The 23,882-nt window shown below is 38.0% G+C and overlaps 3 protein-coding genes across 4 annotated transcripts in view; all 3 read left to right on the forward strand.

Moving 5' to 3' along the window:
• Nucleotides 1–259: 259 nt before the first annotated feature.
• gsdf (gonadal somatic cell derived factor) lies at nt 260–4,131 on the forward strand. The gene is made up of 5 exons (XM_042509310.2): nt 260–581; nt 1,143–1,300; nt 1,429–1,512; nt 1,618–1,748; nt 2,380–4,131. Exons 1-5 carry the CDS (start codon nt 469–471, stop codon nt 2,521–2,523), a joined length of 630 nt encoding a protein of 209 aa, XP_042365244.2. The 5' UTR covers nt 260–468; the 3' UTR covers nt 2,524–4,131.
• Nucleotides 4,132–4,281: 150 nt separating this feature from the next.
• LOC148186173 (uncharacterized) lies at nt 4,282–6,677 on the forward strand. Its single transcript, XM_088070671.1, has 2 exons — nt 4,282–4,803; nt 4,970–6,677. Exons 1-2 carry the CDS (start codon nt 4,575–4,577, stop codon nt 5,335–5,337), a joined length of 597 nt encoding a protein of 198 aa, XP_087926797.1. The 5' UTR covers nt 4,282–4,574; the 3' UTR covers nt 5,338–6,677.
• A 3,972-nt stretch (nt 6,678–10,649) lies between these two features.
• Nucleotides 10,650–23,882, forward strand: part of aff1 (ALF transcription elongation factor 1) — a 49,427-nt gene continuing 36,194 nt past the window's right edge. Inside the window, exons 1-5 of one of the 2 annotated variants that reach the window (XM_042508927.2) lie at nt 10,651–10,901; nt 14,299–14,419; nt 15,841–16,677; nt 20,852–20,893; nt 23,406–23,492. In XM_042508927.2, the coding sequence (XP_042364861.2) occupies nt 10,849–10,901; nt 14,299–14,419; nt 15,841–16,677; nt 20,852–20,893; nt 23,406–23,492 (1,140 nt within the window). In that variant the 5' untranslated portion in view covers nt 10,651–10,848. Of the gene's footprint in view, nt 10,902–14,298; nt 14,420–15,840; nt 16,678–20,851; nt 20,894–23,405; nt 23,493–23,882 lie in introns of both variants that reach the window. The other variant, XM_042508928.2, reaches the window with a different exon arrangement.

Consider the following 23,882-nt stretch of genomic DNA (forward strand, 5'->3'; position numbering starts at 1 on the left):
TTTACAGAGGCAAGTGTCTTATGATTCATCTATTAAGTCTTGTCTTGTCTGTCCTGCTTTTCACCAGATGTGAAACTAATCACAGCTAGAAACTGAAACAATGCATGTCGTAATGTGGAACAGTATATACCTTTTCCCTTTTTTCGGCCTCCCTCCCCCATCTCATTCCTATCTGTTTGTCTCTCTTCCTCTCTCTCCTGGATCATCCTCCTTGCACTCTTTCACACACAACAGAGGACATGACAACAATGTAAAGTATCTCAAGGCCAACCTGGGGTACAAGAAGATAAAAACCCAGTTTCCCAGGCCCTGGAAAACAATACCTAGCGCAGCATCACTGTCTGGTCACTCCTATCTCCTCCTCGAACCAGACGCACAGAACCAACCAACCAACCACAGCCTTTAGACCACTGATATCCTGACTCCGAAAGCAGTTGATCTCTAGATCGACCGTTTGGCTCAAGCACCATGTCCTTTGCACTCCTTGTCATGATGATGCTTCTGGGCTCTTCAATGGTGATTGCATTTGTCTTGCAGCCATCCAAGGAGGAACCTGCAGCCTCTCCGGTTTACCATCACAGGTCAGTATCAAACTTGTCCATCCAACTTTTTGTGTTAACTTATATTGGTGTCCTTTTGCTAGTTGCGCCAGTTCTCTGCAGGGAACATTTCAAACTATTCTCCTCAAACTTGTCCAAAGAATTATGAAACATGTTGTGAGGCCACAGAGGGTAAAATTAGACTAGACAGTCCTCCGGACTTGCCCATCAGATGGCATATCACGAAATGTTTGCGTGCTGAGGCCTTTTCAAATGGGTGATAGATTCTGGGTCGCTTCGACCGTTTACTTTTATTGTTGTGCAGACATGTGACACACTGTTCTGTTTAAACTTCAGCAGTGTAATCAATCCTTCAACGCAAGAGTTCTCCCAGTTTAGCCAAACATCTGGAAAGTGCTTTTAGAGTTCATCGAAAGAGCGTGTGTGTGTATCTGGCATGTGCAGCCACCAACTAATGCACTTTATAATGCACAAAAATAACATGCATTTTTGTGAAATGTCCAGTATTTCCTCTGTTTGTTTTTTTATCTTTGTTAATTATTGTGCACCATTTAAATAACATGAGTGATATGTGATCTTCAGGTGTCAGGGCAGGTCATTGCAGTCCATCAGGAAAGGTCTTCTCGGGGCTCTCAACCTGCAGACTGAGCCCCAGCTGCCTGCTGGTGGGCTGGACGGAGTCAGAGAGCAATGGAGGCACACTTTCAGCACCCTTGCTCATAGAGCCAAGGACACTGCAGGTAACTGGAGCCCAAAATTCCAATAAACTACTGCAGATCCCAACATTTTTCCAGCCTGAGTTTATCGTCAGTGGCCTTCTTAAAGTTGCACCCAGCCTAAAGTGTCTTTTTTTTTTATGTCCTTCCAGTTCCAGCAGTGTCTGTGTCACCTGATGCTGGAAACGGAACAAACCTGAAGTGCTGCTCCATGGCCTCTGAGATCTTTATGAAAGGTACGCAACAATGTGTGTGCATGTTGGTTAGTGTGTGTATACAAATCAACATGAAGAAATGTAGTAATACATGCGTGCATGTTGTATCCATCCTATGTTTTCCAGATCTAGGATGGGACAGCTGGGTGATCCACCCTGCCAGCCTTACCATTGTTCAGTGTGCACTCTGCAACCCCGAACTGAACACTGTGCAGTGTCCATCATCCCACACCAACATCCAAGATGCTGACTCACAGGTATAATCTTCAAAGACATTTGAGTTGTGAAATGAGTGCTTGCAAACCAGCATTTACAATTTTGATGATGTAGTACTTTTCCTCCCAAAATGCAACTAATTCCTATATGGGAAAATCCCCATGAAGAAATGATGCAGTGAAACAGACTTCTACCTCGAATATAATAGAAGTACAAAGTTGCATATAATAGTAATACTCAATCACACATATTACTCTCTTACAACTTATTTACATTCCATTGCGGTGCCAAAGTTTTAGTGTCTTGGAGCTACGAGCAGCACAGAGTGTCCTTTGATGTAATCTGGAGGTGAAACAACTGCCAATAGATAAGCTGATTTATACCCTCTGCCAACACAAATGTACCAAATACAAGCTGAGGCACTCCCCAATGTTGGTCGATCAGAAATGAGTGCAGTTTGGCAGCAGATGTGGACACAGGCAGTGGCATAACATCTTATTGTAATCTTATATACGCTTTTTTTTAAAAATATTCCTGCAACTTTTAAAAACAATATTTTGAAAGGCAGCATTGGTAATTGTGTTTTTACTTTCCACAATAGCATGCAACAAATGTTTGCATTTCCTTTTTTGCTGTCTGTATGCATTTCTACATTTCTGTGTTCCTCTCCAGGTGTCCTGTTGCCAGCCCACCTCCCAGGAAATGGTGTCTGTTCTCTATGTGGATGAATTCGCTACCCTTGTCATGTCCTCCGTGCAGCTTATCCGCAGCTGCGGCTGTGGGCCTGACACCTTCCAGCAGCCCGGCACAGAGTAAAGTTTGTTTTACGGTCCTGAGTATGTGAGCCACCTGGCACATGCACACAAACGCATAAAACACAGAAAAGCTGGATAAAACTTTATATGCAGGCCTATCTTCTCTCACAATACTTATCTTCGATCCTCACAGTGTGTATTCAACACTGAGCATGGGAACCAAAGCAAAGTCTCTCCAAAAACTAAAATTTGTTTGTCCTTTCTAACCAAAATGTGCCAGCACAGATCTACTGAGGACGCCAAACACAAAACTGATCATGAGTTCTAGATAAATCCCCTCATCCGTTTTACCACTGAAGTAATAACTGACCTGAAATTAGAATCTACATTTGCATACTATTGTGTGTAAATAGCAGCAACCAAAATTAAACTTGGATAGATAATACTGGAACATAACAAATCAATTTTAATCCAAGTATTGGTGTTGCACCAAGGGCTGGAAGTAAAGTGCAGCTGACACTCTAATAAAGGGGGTCAGTTGATCTTTAAATAAGTCTCATGAGTACGTAGCTCTATTTAAAGCTACTAACTGTTACTTAGTGTTCCCTCCAAAAAATGTGAGACAGGGCAGAGCCAAATCCTCACACAGGCCAGTTGTCTCCTCACTGATCTGTGAAATGACTGTTTTCTGTTTTGGGCAAGAAGAAAACATGGTCAAATGAAAAAAATGAAAAACAATTGTTTTGTTTAATATACTTAAAAATTAAATCTAATAATTACAAATGAAGTATATGATTGCCGTGTTGAGGGTCAAAAGTTTTTGGCCGGACGAGCAGTAGAAGAAGATTGTGTTCACCAGCTCAGCTCCCTGCACCTGAAACTTAGTATCAAGTGTTAACATCAATCTGTGCTGTACTCTTCCAAGAATGTCCATTGGCCGTGCTCCATTTTCATGTTTCAACAGGTAGAAAAGATAACAATGTTGCCCTGAAACGCACCAAAGTTGTAACTTTAATGAACAAATCTGGATTGTATCTAAATTACAATGAGGTGTAAATCTAAAAAATTCATAGTACTTTCTCAAGAAAATGTTTGTGCTCTGATGCGATGTGTTACTTTGGCCACTAATTTAATTGAATTAAAGCTCAAAGCCTGGCATATAATATAATCCTAATTAAATCATGTCTAAATTGTGATTTTAAACAAAAAATGGCCAGTTGATTGTTTCATTTTAATATTAATATCATTACTTTTTATATTAGGTTAAGAGCATTTCGTTGTCTGTTCTTTTTTTTAATAACCTTAAGGTTTTTGTTTGATTTACATAATGTGTGCTTTTATCTACATTTATTTACATTTTTTAATAGCCGAGTCCTTAATTATATCCTCATATCATGAGCACTTCTCATGATTAGTAAAAGTTCTCAGTGTGTCATTTTGTTGTATGCTTCCACTGACTTTACAAAGTTACCTCACCATTCACTTTTTCAAGCAATTATTTCGTAAAAGTATACTTATTATTGACTTATTACCTCAAGTCAATAAACACATTCAGCTCTGTCGAAACATGTTTTGTCTTGCTGATAATACAGCTGTGATGTCTAAATCATTTGTACCAATTTCTTGATTTTTTTCCTCACAATTATTGAATAAAGATGTTTGAAATCAACAGTTTGGTTTTTTTTGCCCTGACAACAGTTTTCCCTGGCAACCTTTATTATAGACTAGATGATTCTTGAACTTTGATTTGTTAAATCTGTCCCTCATGCCAACCTGTCGTGCCTGTCAGACACTTACATGTTTAGAGGGAGGAAAACAGTAGAGGGAGAAATGTTGGCACTGCTCTCCAGGAAATCAGACGCTGGTTAGGGGAAGAGCAACAAGTTGCGCACTTCTTTTTCATCGTTTTCAGCTGCTGTGCATGCATTTGTACTCTGGACTTTTGTAAGTCTTTTCTCGGCTGCAGTGGAGTCTCAACTTACTGTCAAGTTGTGCAAGCAAGATATTGATCCTGGAGTGCAGCAAAACAATTACTCTGCAAAGAGGACAGCGAGATCTGGGCCAGCAGCTCAATATTGCCAGCAATTTGATGCTTTATTGATACTGGACAGAATGTCAAGATATTTCACTGTGTGGGTGTTTTTTCGCACACTGTCCCCGCTTCTGCTGGCTGTAGGGGCATTTGAGTGTTCAGAGAAGGAATCGTTGCTGCAGCCGGTCCCCGGTCATGTGTCAGCGACACATCTAACAGACTGTTTGATGGAGTGCACTGGGATGACATACATCAAGAAATTACAACTGCAGGACAATCATAATATACGGCTTACAGATTCCACAGAAGGTAAGGAGCCTCTCAGTCACATTTGGAGCTCTATTATAAAAATGATATAAATGTTGAGACAGATATCAGCAGTGCAAGTGGTTCTCTATATGTCAGTCCAGCACTCATGTGCTCATAAAATCTATTGTGTATTGAACCTAATTAATTTTTTTTTCTTTCTTCATAGGAGACCTCGGGGAATACTGTTGGTCAACAGAGCTCAAGTGCACCATTGGAGAGAGCTTTCTGCGTGCTTATGTTGTCCTGCCTGTGGATATCTCTAAAGTTGGACATGAGCTGCTGGAAGTCAAAGCCACTGCACCCACTGCCACCACACTGCTCGCACACAACAACCCTATAACAATCGCAGACAACTGTGGCCTCCGCTATGACGTCACATCGCACTTCAGCACAGAGAGGGTGGGGACGACATTCTGTGTACAGGTTGTCACTCAGGAGCACGTCCTGGGGGACAATGTTCTAAAATGTCCTCCTTTCCTGGTCACCTTCTGGCAGAGGAAGCCAAATCAGTCCAACCAGGAAGGTGGCAGATAAAAGCTCAGTGATGGAGGAAGTATTCAGATCTTTTACTTCAGTAAAAGTACTGATACTGCACTGTAAAAATACTCCTGGATTTACATTTTTACTTGTGAGTATAATCAGAAAAATGTATTTAAAAATGTAAAAGTAAAAGTACTCAATGCAGAGAGGTGAGCCCTGTAAATGTTATACTAGTATAAATCTATGTATTTTACTCCTGATTTAATGTGTAAGCAGCATTTAACTGTTGTGGTTAGCTGATTTTGAACTATTTTACATGATGCTGCATATGGTGATTATTTTAACAATTAATTGATAGATTGTTTGGTTTGTAAAGCAGTATAAAAATTACATCAGAAGTTCTCAGAGCTCAAAATAAACCACCTTAACGATGCTTGTTTTGTCCAGCTGATAGAACAAAATAAAAAAAAATCACGAATAAATCAAAATTATGAAAATAATTAAAACACAAAATCCTCACAATTTTGAAGCTAGACTAAAACATTTTTACATAAAACAAAAAAATCAGAAAACACACACACATATATATATATATATATTTCAAATATATGAAAGAAAATATGGAAACGTTAGTTTTACTTAAGAAATACTTCAGTGATTATGAAAATAGTTTCCAATTTCATCAATTCTGCTCTTATTGTATACACTGTTGTATACTTAAATCTGTACTAAGGCGTCATATTTTATAAGCTATTTCTAAAGCTACTGGTGACTATGGCTGTCAGACAAATGTAGTGGAATAAAACGCACAATATTTCCCTCTTGAGAAGTTATGTGTCATAAAATTGAAATACTCAAGTAAAGTACAAGTTTCTGAAATTTGTACTTAAGTACAGTATTTAGAGTAAATGTATTTAGTTACATTCCACCATCGTATAATTTATAAGGATCACTGACCATCACTATGGAGTTTTTATTTTTTAAGGTTGTTATCATGAACAATATGCTTGCTTGCAAATGTCTCTACTGTCTTGTAGAGTTTTATAGAGTTCAGTTTAAGTGCTTCTGTTGTAGATTCCTTTTGACAAGACACATTTTCATTTACTGTATTTACTTACCACAATTTCTTAAATTATATATCTGTGTTGATACTGATTCTCTACAGATACTTTAATTGCCAAACTAAATATTAGCAGGGAGTTTCTGCACCATTACTGCAAATTGCCATTCATTAACATACCAGGTTAAGCTAACAGGATATTGTAAAAAAAAAAATGATACAGTATATAAATATTCTTTCATTTTCAACTTATGATTTGTTTTTCTGTTTTATAAAGACATTTTAGAATCAGAATAAATGATCTGTCTTTAGATCTGATTTATGTGACTCGAAACATTTTGTGTCCTGTTTTTAGTTGTTAAGGCTATTTGATGGTGCGTGATCATAGATGCAGAAGTGGATCAATTTGTGTGTTTGGAGCGAGCTTTGTGGGGTACTAAGAGACGTTTATTGTAAATCTGCGAGACGTTATGGCTAATCTGCAGGATTTAAAGTCAGTTAGAGTGATGTTAAAGTTCTCTGTTAAATGAAGAATGTTAATATGAAATGTTAATGGTTGTAAGTGTCTCTGGCACTACTGAATCATTTTGTTCTCCTTTGTCATTCACATGTTTATTGTGTTTTTCTGTTTGACTGTTGAGACACATTTGAAGATATAATTGTAACCTGATGTAGAATGAGAAACCACAACTGAAAACCCAAATCCTATTACAATTTACTGCAAACTAAATAAGAATACGCACCTACACAAAATGTAAACAGATTAGTTTGGACTAATTATGCTGGGATTTTTGGAGATATATTACCAGTCCATATATACCACTATATGTGCAGTGTGCACCATCTCTTTGTTTATCTGGTTACCGTGCACATCTGTAGGGGAGAACGGGGCCAGTTTGGACAAGGTGACAGATGGGACAAAACCATTTTAGCTAGTTAAAAAACAGCTATACTTATTTCATTCACCTTTTTCACTTTCAATCTCAGAGTGGAAACTTTTGAATAGTTCCTCACGTTTTTATTCACAGTTTTGAAATCTGAACCGTTTAAGTAAAATATTCATTCTACTTAACTGTATGAACTTCATATTGGCCCACATTTCAACCCTGGGCAGTTTTTCTTTTTCTTTAACTCAATAACTTGCATAAATCTATAGGCTATGTTAACTACATTGAGCTGATACTGAAATACTCTTTTTCTTTTTTTAATGTAATGTGTGACATGGTAAATATACAGTGTTCAAATTTAGACTGCAATTTTTTGTCTGTAAATGATTTGATTTTATTATACTTTTTTTTGCACAAATCAATGTGTCCCAACCTGCTATACATCTGTCCCACGGATAGCAGACATTTGGGAAAATGCACTCATTGTACATTTTACAAAACTGTGCCTTTCCAGTTTGGGTTAGGTTATAAAAATACTTGATCAATTGTTAACAGATGCCTATATCTGTTCAGGGATCAAATTATTTAATTACTTCCCATGCAGTCTGTGAGTAACTGGAGGTTATTTCATATTGATAAAAAAATGTCTTAACTAACCCTGCTCTTCCCTACTAGGTCAGTATGTGCTGTTCTGGTCATCATTTAATGCACATACATTTTCCAAAAATAAATTTAACCTGCTGTTGGTGTATTGGTTGTCTACTCTGCTCACAAGAAACAACAGAGTGCCACCTACTGGTTATCATTTCAAGTAACAAAAGTATAAAACTGCAGTCCTGCACACCGTCCAGCCTCTGGAGGGCACGCTTGTTATTACAGTGCAGTATTTTGTGTGTGTGTGTGTGTGTGTGTGAATATGAAATAAGATTGGAAAGTGTTTTGTGAGTACTATTGAAGTTGAGATTTTTGGCTCAGGGTGGGAGAAAAACAAATTTTGAGAAAACAGCATTTAAAGATATATTTTAGGAAAAATCCATACATGTTTAGACAGAAACACTGTGGTAAGATTTTGTTTTTATGTCAATTTTCTGAAATTGTATAGTTCAATATGCAAATTAGGCACTATCTTATAAAATAATCCCCCTTTGCATGCATTATCAGAACAGACCCCCCCTCCACACACACACACACACACACACACACACACACACACACATTTGTCTCAAAGAGGACCAACAAAAGAAGACATTATGGAAACAAAATATCACAAAATCTGTGCAAAGTGCATGAAAACATGTTGTTACCTGGGGTGTCTCGCATTACACCTGAATATCATGAATGAGTTTAAGTGAGCCAAAAGTGACCAAAGTCATGTTTTTTTAAATCTTTATTTTAGTATTGAATAATTATTTTGTATTGTATTTTGCATATCATGATCATGTTACATCTTTATATTGGCTCCAATCTAAGAGGTCTCATGGTCCGTTCAGCTGTCTCGAGCGTCCAGTTAAGTCTAAATGAAGCAAGATGATGTTGGTGTTTCTGAGCTGGCAGACAGCCAGCAGAGCAACCACCCAGGGTGAGTGTCCAATAACAGACCTCTCTGCACAGCCTGTGCTGTAGGCCTGCATTAAATCCTGCATGTGCCAGTGTCCGCAGACAACTGGCTGCTTGGATCTTTTGTGATGCACGTCATTATCCTACATGTCTTGTCGAAGTGTGTTTAATGATTTATGTGTTTTTCTGCTGCAGGCTAAGCTCTGAAACACACAGGAGACATCACAACCGCTGCCAGGTTTGAGCTCTGTGTCATCAAATCTGAGCTCACTCACCGAAACTGGCACCAAGGCGGCAGAGTGAGTCAGACGACTCTATGATCCGTGCCAGTGTTTCTGGGCAGGAGAGTGAATCCCTGCCAGCTCCTGAGGTCCTGCCTTTTTAATTGGGAACAAGGTAAGTTATCACATCAACAACCAATCACAAAAGGGTGTGAAAGATTTTCTTTATATTTTAAATTAAAACTTTGATATTTTGTATGCTACCATTTTTTTTAAAATGTAAAAGTGTTTTATGCTGGATCCACACTCACTTTTGTCCCATAGCTCTGCAAATTTGATTCACATATATAAATCATTAAAAATAATTTCTATATCAGTACATTAGTAACTTTACTGCGTGCCATTTAGTGCTGCATTGTTTACCATTAAGTGAGCACTGTGTTTGTTAAAGCACAACATGCAGAGGCCCACACAGAAATTTTTGAGCCCCTAACTTGTGCCTTTTCTGCATTGGTTTATGGTGTAAATGTCTGTAATTCTATTTTTTTTCCCTTTTTTAAATCAGCATAAATGTACTTAAAATAAAAGTAACTTCATCAGGTAGGCATGCAAAACATACTAATTATCTCTAATAAAGCACCTCTGCAGCTCATTTTATTACATTTTCAAAAAGCTTTTTAATTATGTTTTTGCCCAAATTATAATTGCTACAGTGTTTCTCATTTATGCCTTTACTGCCACTCTGGAGCATATTTCCCACCTTTTATTGTATTCTGTCAATAGCTTTATCTATCCATCCTTTTTGTTTCAGGAGAGGAATCTCAGACAAGTTGATCTTACTTAAAATAATCCTGGAAACCGATTGCCTTAAAAAAGGAAGCATAACTATTAATCTTAATGTATGTTATTTTATAGTTAATTGCTAAATTTTCTCAAAATTTAGTCTGACTTAACTTGATTATGACAAAAAGGATTTTGCCAGTGATGAAGTGAGGCGATCTGTGAGGTTTTTGTTTTACATGTTTTAGAATACACAAATATTACTAATTTGTTTGCAACCAGCTGAATAGCAATATATAGCACATCATACTTGGTTTGCTGAAGTTGCTAGAACTTAGTAAGATTGATTTAATTGCACATATAATTTTTTACGTTGCAACAACTTCACAAAACCAATTAAATATAACTAGATTGAAAGTAAATTTAACAATTAGATATCAAGTTAACATAAATTAAGACTAATAGTTATATTTAGGCTGTTTTTTTTTTAAGGCAATCGGTTCCCTAGATTTATTTTAAAGTAAAATCAATATGACGGGATTTTACAGTGCAGCTGTCAACACTCACTTGAAATTAGGATTATTTTTAAACATGCACGAGTTTTAAAATCGCCGTTTAAAACTTCATCAGGACTCATAAACAGACTGTGGGATCCAAACACAGATGACTGTACCATGTCTGCCACGCAGGGGTAACAGTGTAAAGTTTGGACAAACTGCGGACATGAGGAAAAAATACGGAATAACACAGTTTTTAATCGACTCGTTTGTAATATTTACTTTGTATTTACACTTAGAAAAGCTACACGACTGCTTTAGAGGTATGTCCTAAGAAGCTTGTGGTGCATTGAGTGTATAAAACTGAACTCGGTCCCCGGACGGCTGAATAGAGTAGAACAATCCAGTAGGCAGCGAGAGTGGACCCAAACACAGACGGTTAGCAGACAACTATCAAACAACGTCGGCCTGACAGCCATCTAAATTAACTAATTATCTTCAGCGACAACGAAAAAATGTGACCAAGCGGGAAGGACACCTTGTTGGGGGACTGTCAGAAACACATGACAACCAACTTTGGTTGTTGTGAGAGGCGCACCATGGCATCTCAGCCGAGGTAGGCAGACATAGCCGCGGCTAGCTGCTAGCAGCTGGGCGCTTGCTTCACAGCCGGACCGGGCGACTACCGTTAATTAGCTAGACACAAGTAAAGTTTTACTTTGAAACTCTGTCAAAGTATCGGGGGGTACGGTGTGCTTGTAGTTTTAGTGACGGTAATGTAAAAGTGACATGGCATGTTTTTTTTTTTAATTTTTTAGCTTTGATAAGCAGTTCGAGGAAGAGGTGGAATCAGCTGGAAAGAGCAGGCTGGTGTGATTTTCACCAGCTGGTTAAAGGGGGTGCTGTGTTTATACGAGCCATTACATCCTGAATTACTTAAAAGCACACAGTACTATACTTACACGTGACTTACTGTACGACCGTGTCGGGTTTTGATAAACTTGATTTTTGGTAACAAGTTAGATAACGGCACTTAACTGGTTTGAATCCTGTCTTTATCACCCCAAAAAAGACTGGACAAGGTGACTGAGAAGGAAGCATACAAGTCAACATATAATTTAAGATTTGATAATCTGGCCAGAAGAGATATGTTTTTTTAAAAAAAAAACTTTTTTAAAATTCAAAATATCATAGAAGTAAGAAAATAGAAAACGTTTTCTTGTCATAGACAAATTATTCTAAACCCAACTCTCCACCCCCACTAATACCAGTGCATCACAACAACAACAACAACAACAACAACAACAACAACAACAACAACAATAATAATAATAATAGAAAAAAACCCACTCACACAAACAACCAAATAACACTTAAGTCAAAACTGAGACTTTCATCATATACAGCAAGTTCCCAGCAACTTATTTTATGAAGTAAAGTGTAAATTCAAATAAAAAAGAACAAATTACAATAGCTCCCTGAGGTTTTGTAAAGTAAAAGTTTCACTCATGCTGAAACTTAACTTTATTTGCACTTTTTACTTAATTTTATCGGCTATGAAATCGGCTATGAAATGCTGGTACAGATAAAAGGTAAAATGCCAAATATGGACCCTGATAATTGGCCACGCTGATGATATTTCTACCACTAATTCAGAGGTACATGCAGGGCATGTTGCATTTTGCCACTCGTATAATGTATTATGAAATAATGCAAAACTAAAAAGTAAAATAAATAATATAATGAAGCATAAGGGACATTTAAACAGTTAGGTTTTCCAGTCTCTTGACAATAATCTCTTTCTACTGATTTTCTACTTTAAGGCACAAATGTGCTCAACACAATTCTTGTTTACTAATACACTCATGTGGCTTCAACAGACTGTTAACCTAAATGCCAGCTCCAGATTTATTTAGACTGCTGGGTAGCCAGATGGGCAGGATACAAGATTTATTGCAGACTAATTATAAGCGAGTCTTTAAAGTTTTAAAGGCAAATAAAAATAGATTATGGCTTTAGATTGTTGCCTTCAGTTGCACATGCATTTCACATTAGGTTATATTTGACAATATGGAGTGAAATGTAGGTTTTATATGATTAGCTCTGCTTGCAAACCAACGCTGTCTAGTATCACATGCAAAGGCGTGCTTGTCATTTTAATGGCACATGATACGAGGGGTTTTCGGTGTCCTTCACCAGAATATTTTGAGCATCAAACACTTAATTTCCTGTATTCTGATGACTGAATGGATTTTTCTGCTCTTCTTTGTGCCCTCTCTTCACAAATCCATGGTGTAAATGTCTTTAATTTGTCAAAGTAAAAGTGCTATGCTATTTTCATGTTTTTATTTGGGAGGATAAATGCGCATGTTCTAAATATTTAGGATGCATGTCCCCTTAAATCCATGATCACATGCATTGTCAGATTATAACAACCAACATATGATGAAATGTTTTCTATTAGAGTCGAACACCCTCATGAGTGCACTGGCAGCAACGTGTACGCAAAATTTATGTTCCCTGTTAAGAATTGTGTCATCCCTCATCATTAGTTTTGGGAAGTAGAGCATCATCATAGCAGGGAGGGGTTTTTAATATGTCTTTGCCCTATTTGTACCTGTTTGAATACAGAATGCAAATAGAAACATTTGAAATATATGATGTATATCTTTTCAGCAATATTGAAGAAATGTCCACCTTTTTGGAAATGGAACAAGTGTGAAGTAAAGACTGGAGAGAACTTAGTCAACACTATCACAATGTTAAAGATGTCATCATCCTCATTGTTATGTAATTTATCAATTATTTTTAAGTTGATCTTATATAAAATGTCATGAAATTGTTTTTTTTTTTTTTATAAAAGCAGGAGCGCAAAGAGAGCAGCCACAGTGCTTAAAATCATTGACATTGATCTCAAGCAGTTAATTTTGACCTTGTCTGTTTAACACAATACTCATGCGGATGCATCTCATTATTAAATTGTCAGAGGTTGAGCCAATATGAAGATTAAATCACTGCTTGAGTTCTAATTCTGGACAGTTTATTCTGCAGCCTCATCAATATTTCAACCCCTGATATTGCTCTTTTGAGTTGTTCTAAGTCATGTGCTGTGTCACAGCATCAGCATGTACAATCACCAACAACGTGTATGTTTCATGTTTATTTTGGAAGACAAGTGTGTAATTTAATACAAGCACTGTGTGTTGCTTTGCCCCTGGGTAGCTCTGTGACTGGGCACTGCCAGTTTGTGCTGTACTACTAAGTGCTCATCTGTTTGGCTTAGTCCCAAATCTGTGCTGCTCAGCTTGTTGCCATGGGAGCGTCCCATTGGGGTTGTTGTTGTGATCAACACTGTATTTTGGGAAGAAAACTGAAAATATTTTAAACTGTGGATAACTTTACTTTAGTCAACTTTGAAACAACAACCGATCCCACGGGGGCTGCTGTTTCTCCACAATGTAATTTAGTGTAACAAAAAAAACCCCTTTTTGCCGTTGGCATCATATCTGGACTAACTAGTATCCATCTGATGTCTGTATGGCCTGCATGTCATCTTTGGGGAATAAAGAGAACAGATGTGAATGTTGTGGCGAATCCTCATGGCGTCTGTGAGTCTAATTACACGTGTCTGTTGATGTGATGGGCACTGTCTTCTCCCTCTGGACACTGGTGCTCTGCCCCTTGGGTTGCAAAGTCTGTGATAAGATGCCATAAATTTGCAATCTCTAAATTTCCTGGTGTCTTTACCTAGAACGGGTTTAATCATAAGCATCACATTTATTAGTTTTGGGGGTTGTAGTTGTAGAAAAACCCTAGAAAACAAATACAGATGTAACAAAGAACAGGCTGTATTGAGTTGTAAAGCATGTGGCCAATCTGAACATTTCAGGCATCTACTGTATCTTTACCTCAGGCATTTATCTGGGTAACTGCATTCAGTATTAGGTTGAAATGATGTACTTGTAAATGCAGTGCTGATTTAAGAGGTGCCTTTCTTTTGTAATGTTCTGCAGTGTATACAATGAAGAAAGGAACCGCCTTCGCCTCCGTGCATGGGAACAGAGGAACCAAGAAACAAGCGAATCCCAAGAACTCAATCCTGACAACGTTCCACTCTTTGGGGAACCATACAAGGTAAAGAACCTCTAATGTAGAAGTTATGGAAAAGGAGATGCTTATTTTAGTCTTTCTTTAAAAAGTAGTAAAGATTCAGGTACCATAATAGCATTGAATTTCAAACATAGTATGAGAGGAATCTCAACAAATACTTTTTTATGAATTTTCTAGTACCACTACTACTACTACTAAACATTATTATGAAGCTGAGGAATATTGTTTTAAAATTGCCCACAAAGTCTTTGTTTAGTTTCACATGTAAGTCAAATGTTTGTCAACATTTACATTCATAGTTTACTACTAAAAATTTATCTAAGTTTCTTTGCTGCAGGATGTGATGATGTTATATTTGCATGTTTACTATAAGGAGCACTGTTCTGTCTGCCATAATGACAAATTAATAATAATAATAATAACAACAACAACAACAACAACAACAATAATAATAATAATAATAATAATGATGATGATGATGATGATGATGATGATGATGATGATGATGATAATAATAATAATAATAATAATAATAATAAAAATCTTTATTTATATAGCAAATGTCAAGCTTAAGTACAAAGTACTTAACCCAGATAAAGCGGTTTACAGAATAAAATAAGGTGTCAGAAACTCATGTAGCCCCTCCCCTGCCCCCTTATGACATTATCAAAATTTAGAACATTAAGAACGTTAAAGCACAAACAATAAAATAGCTCTGCGTACAAGAACACATGAGGGTGCAAGTTATTAAAAAAAAGCAAAAAACTACAAAATTTCCCTATTCTTAATTAAAAAAAACAGTATATGATTTAAAAAAAAAATATTTCTATAAATAATATGCATGCAGATGAGATGGTGTGGGTTTTTTCAGCCTTCAGTAGTGTGTGCACTTATTCTTTGTGGCTGTTAATGGTCCAAATAGCCTCGACAAATGGAGTGGGGCAGCCTGCACAGTTTGTAAAGATTTCAAATATCTCTCATCCAATGCAGTAATTTTAGAGGAAGAAAATATCATTGAGTACATTTACATGGACATGGTTAACCTCTTAATGATTGTTTTTTTTTTTTGGAGTATCCAGTTTATGTGTTTAAGCATGTAAACACCATATTGCATACATGAGAAACCTGAATATGCTAGTTAGAGTACTATGGAAAAAAACTGTGTTGTGTATACAGAATATCAATAACCTGATTTCTCTGTGCCCATGTAATCACCATTTCCCGAATATCACCATAACTGGGATAAACCTCATGATAAAAAAATGTAGCCGCACTCACTGTGGTCTTGGTGCTTTAGTGTTTTTTGCCCAAAGAAGATTGGTGCTGTCAGCAGTGTTATGCAGTGTATTTGTTTGAGGTTTAAGACATTTGGTTCTGTGTATTTATGTTTTAAAGAAGGATTTCTTTCCTCTGTTAACATCACCGTTTGCCCCTTCATTTTGCAGATAAACAAAGGGGATGAGCTTTCCAATCGAATCCAGAGGATGCTGGGCAGTTACGAAGATGTGAATAATCCGTATCCCTTTGCCATTGAGCCTTTACCCATTCCTTCTTGTGTAACCTTCTCTCAGTCAGATCAGGGTCAGCCAAACACAGATAAACCAACCAAACCTCCATTCCACAACCCGGTCCATAACATGTCCAACCAAAGTCAGAAAGCTCCCCCCCTGAACGGTCTCTCCTCTCAGCCCCTGAGGATGTCCACTATGTCTTCTTCTCCTAACCACCATGGACATTTGTCCACTTTCTCAAATGCGTCTTTGAAGAACAGTCAGCTAAGCCAGTCAGCAAAGACGAGTGAAGCCCACTCAGATCTCAGGGAGCATGACAGCCTTCCCCAGGAAATCTCTTCTCAGTCTCCTGATGCCAAGCCGCCACCCTTCCCACATTCCAGTGACCATGATAACACTGACATGGACACTAAGGACACCTTGGATAGACATCAGCTTCAAGCGTCCACAGATCACCCCACTGAGTCTGCCGGCATTACGGATGTTTCCATAGTTAACCTAAAACAGTCCCCCAAAGATGTACCTCCGTCTCAAGCCAACAAGGGCAATGCACTACCTTCCCAGACCTTCCCCTCACTCCCGACGTCAAAGCAGCCCAGTGTAGTCATGACCCAGAAGCCAACAGCGTATGTGCGGCCCATGGATGGTCAGGACCAGGTGGTCAATGAGTCACCTGAGCTGAAGCCTTCACCAGAGCCGTATGCACCTCTACCAGAGATAATCAACAAATCTGAGCTGGGCAAAACAAAGATACTGCCACAATTTTTGGAGGTGAGTATATTGTCTTAGATCTCATAACTGTAATATGGTATCATATTGTTTATAACTTGACTAGTTAGTTTAGCTCAGGATAAATTTGATACTTATTGTTTTTATGCCTCTGCACCAGTGATAGCCGAGACTGGAGACATTATGTTTTAGGGTTTTTTTTCTGTCTCTCAGTCCGTTACATTCTTGTGAACGCAGTATCTCAAGAACGCCTCAAAGGAATACCTTCTAATTTGGCACCAGTGTTTTAATAGACTCAACGATGAGCTGATCAGAATTTGGTGTTTAAAGGTCAAAGTCACTGTGACGTGGCATCCGTCCAGTTGTTGTGAATGCAAAATCTGAAGATGGCTTTGAAGTAGTTTCCTCACTTTTGGTACAAAAATCCACTTGGACTCAAGAATAAATTGATGAGAATCTGGTGGTCAAAGGTCAAGGTCACGGTGACCTTATCAAACTTTTTTTTGACCATAATTCGAGAACCTTGGGTGCCCACTTTGAAACTGCACTGATTGTATAGATCTGTGCTGCCATGTTTGCATCCATGTTTTCAGACATGGATATGAACTGTAAGTGCAACTTGGCTGGTGTGCAGAGGCATAGAATTGCATGGTGCTATATCTAGTTACACTTTGATTTTTATACAGATCAAATCAACAACATAAAATAATAAGTGGTGAGCTTTAGAGGTGTTGGTGGGCAGCTTTATTTACCTTTAGATGGAGCCAGACTAGCTGTTTCCCCGTTTCCAGTTTTTACGCTCAGTGCTAAATTAACTTGTTGTGGACTGAAGTTTGGCATTTAGCACTCAGAATGGTATTGATCTTACCTAACTCTCAGCAAGAAAGCGATTAAGTCTGTTTCCCAAAATGTCGAATTATTCGTAATAGCAATAGTAGTAGTAACAGAACTGAAATCTTGATGGTTACAGCAGACAGCACAAGAAATAAAGGGATGGTATCTGTTCAAATACTCTTTGGGTACACTCAAATGGATGGTGGTTGATACACAAAAGAAAGTTTGTATATAGAAAGCATTTGTTTATGGTCGTTTATGGTCTTTTATTATGGACTTTAGTCTTCTAGCAACTGTGGACCAGACTTGACTGCGCTGTGTTGTACCCAGGCCCCCAGGAAAGCTGTTCAGCCTTGCAGCCAATTTTTCCCAGCGGCTTCTTATGGTATTGCAGCAAAAAAATCGCCTGCAGCCCAAGAAGCATTTTCCACATAGGCCACAATTGTAAAAGTTGGTTCTGTAAAACCGTTGACAGGACACCTGGAACTTCGATCAGAGTCAATTATGACTCTTTACATAATGAGTTTTTTGAGCCATGGTGGTTATACATCGATTACAGCGATTTAAAAACCTGCGATGTCAACACAATGTGAAATCTATGAGCTGAGTGGCAACTCACATACAGGGCCAGCAGGAGAAACTCCAGTGGGCATATTCAGTGGACTGCATACTGCAGAAGTAAACCCAAAAGCTGGGAAACCTCTTTGCACAAGGCGAGCAGGTCTATTTAAATAAATAGGCATCATCTTTGGTCCAGTGCATGGCTATGTTGCATTTCTGCATTATGTATATTAATTACTACAAATATAAGTTTGATTCTGAAATACATTTTGGTGAATAGCCTGCAAGTCTGCTTTTTACTCTGGCTCTCTATAAACTTAACAGTAGAAAGCAGTTAAATATAAAGGAAGCATCTGTAGTACAGTATGATGTAGATACTTAAGTATGTATCGTATGTGATTTATGTCCTGCTTTTTGAACGAAAAATATTAAGATATTTTTCGAGTGTGTTTTCTTTTACAGAAACTTGTATTAATAATTGTGTTGACATATAATAAACCACTGAGCCTCTTGTTTGGTGCTTCCAGGGAAGGTGGGGGAGGTGGTAGGACAGGGAAGTCCTACTTATCATTTCCCAGCTCTGTTGTCTGGACTATAAACATACTGTGGGCTTAGAGCGCGCCGGCTGATCTCAGGATGTTCCCTGAAACCTCCTCATAGTTTTGATATTCTTGCTTGACTGTTCATGCATATAAAAGGTCTTGCACTTGCTTTGTTTGGGAGAGTTTGGCTGAACTCTAGCTCAACTCTATTCATAAACACACACACGCACAACCCTTGCACCTGCAGCACTCCACACCTCCCCCCAACACTCCTGCAGCAGCACAGCAGCACTGAGTATGACTCTTTTTTTCACAGCTGGGACTAATCTAGCGCAAGGTACCAAGGCAGTTACTCATTCCCTATTTGTTACCAACTTTCACTCCTGAGTCACCTTCCACATATGCAATAAGACATTTCTGAATATACAGTATATTTAGAAATGTCGATTTAGCTTCCAAACCATTGAAAAGTAGAAGTCGTGAAGAAGTAATGAGATTACAGTAATGTGTTATTCCCACTTGCAGGTCAATATAAAGGTGTCGTGGATCAGAGAGCAGACATCCTTGTACAAACAAAGCTAAGGCAAATGTTCAGGCATCTAGATTAGAGTTCAACTGGTGAAACAAATGCGAAAATATAGATAATAGGAAAGTAATCAGAGAAGTAGTATGTAGTTGTTTTGCACTGTAGAGATACTGTACTGCACGGTTAGTATGCATGTAGAATCATGTCTTGCCCAGGTGCACAGCATGGCATATGTGGTAAGCAGGGGTTGTGGTAAACCTGTGGGTTGTGTTTCTGTGTGTGTGTGTGTGTGTGTGTGTGTGTGTGTGTGTGTGTGTGTGTGTGTGTGTGTGTGTGTGTGTGTGTGTGTGTGTGTGTGTGTGTGTGTGTGCATGACCTTAGCTGCCTCTGATAACTACAGCCCCGGGCTCAGCAGCTTAACAATAAATGAGCTTTGTCACCAACTTACATAACTGCTCTGGGGGCCCATTCACTCTGACCTTATCTCAAACACTGTCCATTCAGAAGGAAAAGCTGAAAGACAGGCCTGAAAACAAACTGAATTGTAGCCTGTTGACTCATTCATTGACATACAGTGTTTATCTGATGTTAGGGTTGGCCTGTGTTGCCACCTGATACAGGGTATTGCGTCACTTATCTACCCATTGAGGGTGTAGATGGCGTGATACAGTATAGAACTGCATTCTTCTCATAGATATTTATGTAAATAATTTGAGAAAAAAGAATATATGGTAATGTTGGTCGGTTTATTTTTTCCTCTCTGGATGAAGACTTTATAGGCCATTTTTGTCAAAACTCACCATTTCATCTGGTGCTCTGTGAACGCTAAATCAAAAGAAATCAAAGAATAAAATAAAGAATAATATGATACACATTGTTATTTGTATTTCCTTTTTATAATGCATATACTATGCAATAATTAAATGGCAAAAACACTGATTAAAATGAAAATTATATAGCCTATGTCTCTAATAATGGAATGAGTTGTTCTGCTTTGTTATGAATTTAATAAATGCCATCCCATGCCCCCAAGCTGTGATTGGAAAATGGATTGTTTGCATTTTGTCATGGACAGAGTTAAATGCATCATAAAATCAGAAAAAGCTTCCCTGCATGTTTTCATTAACACTCTCGTCAGTGTTGTGTATTTAGTCTTGTCAGGTCTGTGCTGCACCCTGCTGGACAATGCTAAAATGCCATAAACATCCTCACTTTCCTATTGTGACTAGATTTTAATGTAAAAACTTAAGTAACAATGAAAAACTATTTATTCCATTATTAATGAAAAAAAGCTAAATAATTTTCCTTTGTAATATGAGTTTTATATAATTCTGACATTTAATTTTTTCTTTGTTTGACTGTTTTTTTTTTGTGTGTGTGTTCTGCTGCACTGTGTGCATTTTCAGTATCCCACAACAGTTTCTCTATTGATAAATTGCCATATTGCAGGTTTTAAAATAAATAACAGCTCTTGGTTTCAACTGGCAATGCCCTTAGCAGGTATAGGTATGCCTCTGTGCAGGTGAGATAAAGATGCATTCACCACATATAATATATAATATATATATAATTTCCCACACTGTCCTCAAAAGGTGGCGTAAACATACAGTTATACAAAAAATGCCTTCAGTGGTTTGTCCTGTAAAAAATTAGCCCCTAAATAAATCTCTATGTTTGATCTTAAGATCATAGGAGAATCCAGGTTTTCCACTATCTTTTTGGTAACTCATGAATATTCCATCCCTTTCTACAGATGAGGACAAGTGAAGTTCAGTGTGTTGAGGACATCCTGAGGGTGAGTCCACCTGTTTAAATTCTCCTTTACATTTGACTATTGTCTTTTACAATCATAATAATATAGATATGACAAGGGACAATTTACATTTTATGTTTGAGTTCAAAACACCTAAACCACCTGTTGACACATATTTCTTACTCACATATACTTAGCCAACACAATGTTCCTGCAAAACGTAATCAAACCACTTCGCCCTGGCTGCTTTTCCTGTTCCTCTATTATAATCTTTATAACCCATGCTTCTTCTAGAAAGTGTTGAAAAATGTCCATAATTTAATTTTGTCAGTACTTACTTGGCACTGTTGCCTTTCTCAGCAAGGCTATATTTCCAGTAGATGCTTCACCATTTAAGCATTCCAGAGGTTAGTTGTTGTTGAAAGGCTTTTGACTAGAAGCAGCAGCAGGAAGTCTACAATTTGCATGAATAGCTGCAGCAAAAAGTGATAGCACAGCACAAAGATTGTTGCTGGGGATTTATGGGCCTGCAATCGGTGGAATGATAGGCTTATTCCTACAAAATGTGTCTATGGTATCCCCTGGTACTCGCATATTGAAGCATTTGACTGTCTTGTTGAGATTCTGTAACAAAATTTGACTGTGCTCATGTTGCTTTTCCAATCACAGAAGAGCAAACATACATGACTGTAGTTGCTCAACATCCCTACGAACTTGAGTAACTGTAGATAAGCTTTTATTTAGCTTTCTTACAACAGTCTTCTGCTCTGGATCAGCAGTATTTTCTTTATGGCTGCACTTCTGTGTATTTTCAGTTGTTCACTAGTTATACAGTTTCACTGAGTTTTCAAAGATCAGCGTGTGGGCTACTGACCTGAGCTGGGGAACGAATGAAAAAGTTATAAATGGTGAGAAAATAATGAGCAATTTCAAAAATGACATTTTTATTCTTGCATAGACTTAAAAATAATCTAACATCATAAAGTTGCTTTGCAGCAGATTTAACATGTTTTTATTTATACAGTTTAGTTTATTATATATCTATTTACTATAGCCGCATGTTGTGCCAGTTTTGGCCCTCAGAACAGCTTTTGCGTGGACTCAACAAGATAAGTAATGCTGGTGTAAGAATAACTAAGTTCTGATTTTTATTTGGAAATAATTGCATTTAGTATTGTTTGAATACTAAACAGCTCCACAGTCTTGCTGCCAGCAGCCCTGTTTACTGTATCCCAAATATGCTAACATTATGATCCTGATACTCTTCCGGTCGCAGAAGCAATTAAAATTTAAGTCCGTTCAAATTTTCAGCATGTAAGATTTCATGGAGCTCTATGTGATATTCAGAACATAATATAGCAGCAAACCACTGAAAAATAAGGTAAAGTAACGGTTTACGGAGCGGAAAATGAAGTCACATTCCCTCGGTGTTTATAAACCAGAGCTTCTCTGTTGTTTGTTGTGGTAGATGGTCTGGCTGTGCATGCATGCAAGTTCATGTGTGTATCCCACTAGCTAGCCAATTGCTGCCGCTCTGCGTTATATTCATGTTCGTTTGACACTCATATAGATTAACCCTTTGTTTAGCGTGATGCCAAAGGAACCTCCATGCCTCTGGTGCGGCCCTTTTTAATTGCTGCCTGTTCGTTAACCTTTTTTAGATCGTTTGCTGATAACATCAACACCCCATCTTGATCTGTTGTCGCTTTGTCAAACTACTCTGGTCTGATGAACACACACACTGTTTGTTACTTACACAAATTTTAGCAAACCCTTTGAGATATTTGCCTATGAAACATGATTTGTTTTGGACATGCTGCAAGCATTTTGTATAGTGCCCAGCACCATTTTTTTTTAAATTACAGGTTAACAATTTATCATAAGTTTAGCATAAAATGGTGAATTTCTTTTCGCAAGTTAAGATTCTTCAGAGAAGGTTTTTCTGTTCATCAATAGTCTGGTCTTAGTGATTCCTCCCCCATTGTATCTCGCTTGTGTCTGACAGTAGTGGAACCCAGCACAATCCTCTGCTGCTGTAGCAGAGCTACTCTACGGTTTGATGTGATGTGTGCATTCACAGAACTCCACTGTTGTGTACGGCTATCATTTTTGTACTTGTTCTCCTCTCATAATGTTTGAATGAGTAGTCTGGCCATTCTCATTGATAATTCATCCAAAGAAATGCAACTGACTGCATCTTGTTTCTAGTAGTATTCCTCTAGTATTCTGGTGCAGAGTCAAGGTACTTTGTGAAAATACCAGAAACCATCAGAGATAATGTTACTTATACACATCGTGCTGATTCTACCGTTCCGAAGAGTGACTGAACATCTGACACGTTTTGCATGCTTATATTGAGTTGAGGACACATAAATTGATTTTTTGAGCAGCTAGTCTTGTCTGTGTCAGGTGCAAAGAAAGATCATGTGTCGGCATGAAATCTGAAATAGATATGGGGCGTACACCTGCATGCATCAGTGTTCATTTTATATAGAGTGACCACTCTTACCTGTTGTCAATAAGGCACCAACCCTCTTTATATTCCTCTCTACAGGAAATGACCCGTTCATGCCCCCCTCTTCTGACAGCTATACGCACACCGAGCACAGATGAACCACCCAAGTCCCCATTTTTGGCCAAGGTAAGAGCTTAAAGGTTGTAAGCTCTGAAAGTACTGAAATCAATTTTTAGTTAGTGCTCACTCATGGCACTGTCCATGCACATAATGCTTAAGCTTGAAGATGAGGAAAAATCATCATGTTATAAGGTCTCTCTAGGTTGTGTGTCCCCCATGGTGTTTTTCTTTGGCAGAAAAGTGGTTGCATGTTGCTGGAGAACACTTCCTTTCAGCGCAAACTACACATGAGTTTTGTTTCTGTGTTACAATATCTTGATGTGACCTGGGCAGCTAATGTAATGCTACGTTAACAGAGGGTTGACTACACACTTACAAAAAAATATAAAATCCATAAAAAAGCACAACGCTCGCCAGCAATATTTAGTGATAGGTCAATCTGCTCCCACAAATATT

Source organism: Plectropomus leopardus, chromosome 20 (genome assembly GCF_026936395.1).
Source record: "Plectropomus leopardus strain MGB_pleo_1.0 chromosome 20, ASM2693639v1, whole genome shotgun sequence".
In the NCBI taxonomy this organism is placed as follows: Eukaryota; Metazoa; Chordata; class Actinopteri; order Perciformes; family Serranidae; genus Plectropomus; species Plectropomus leopardus.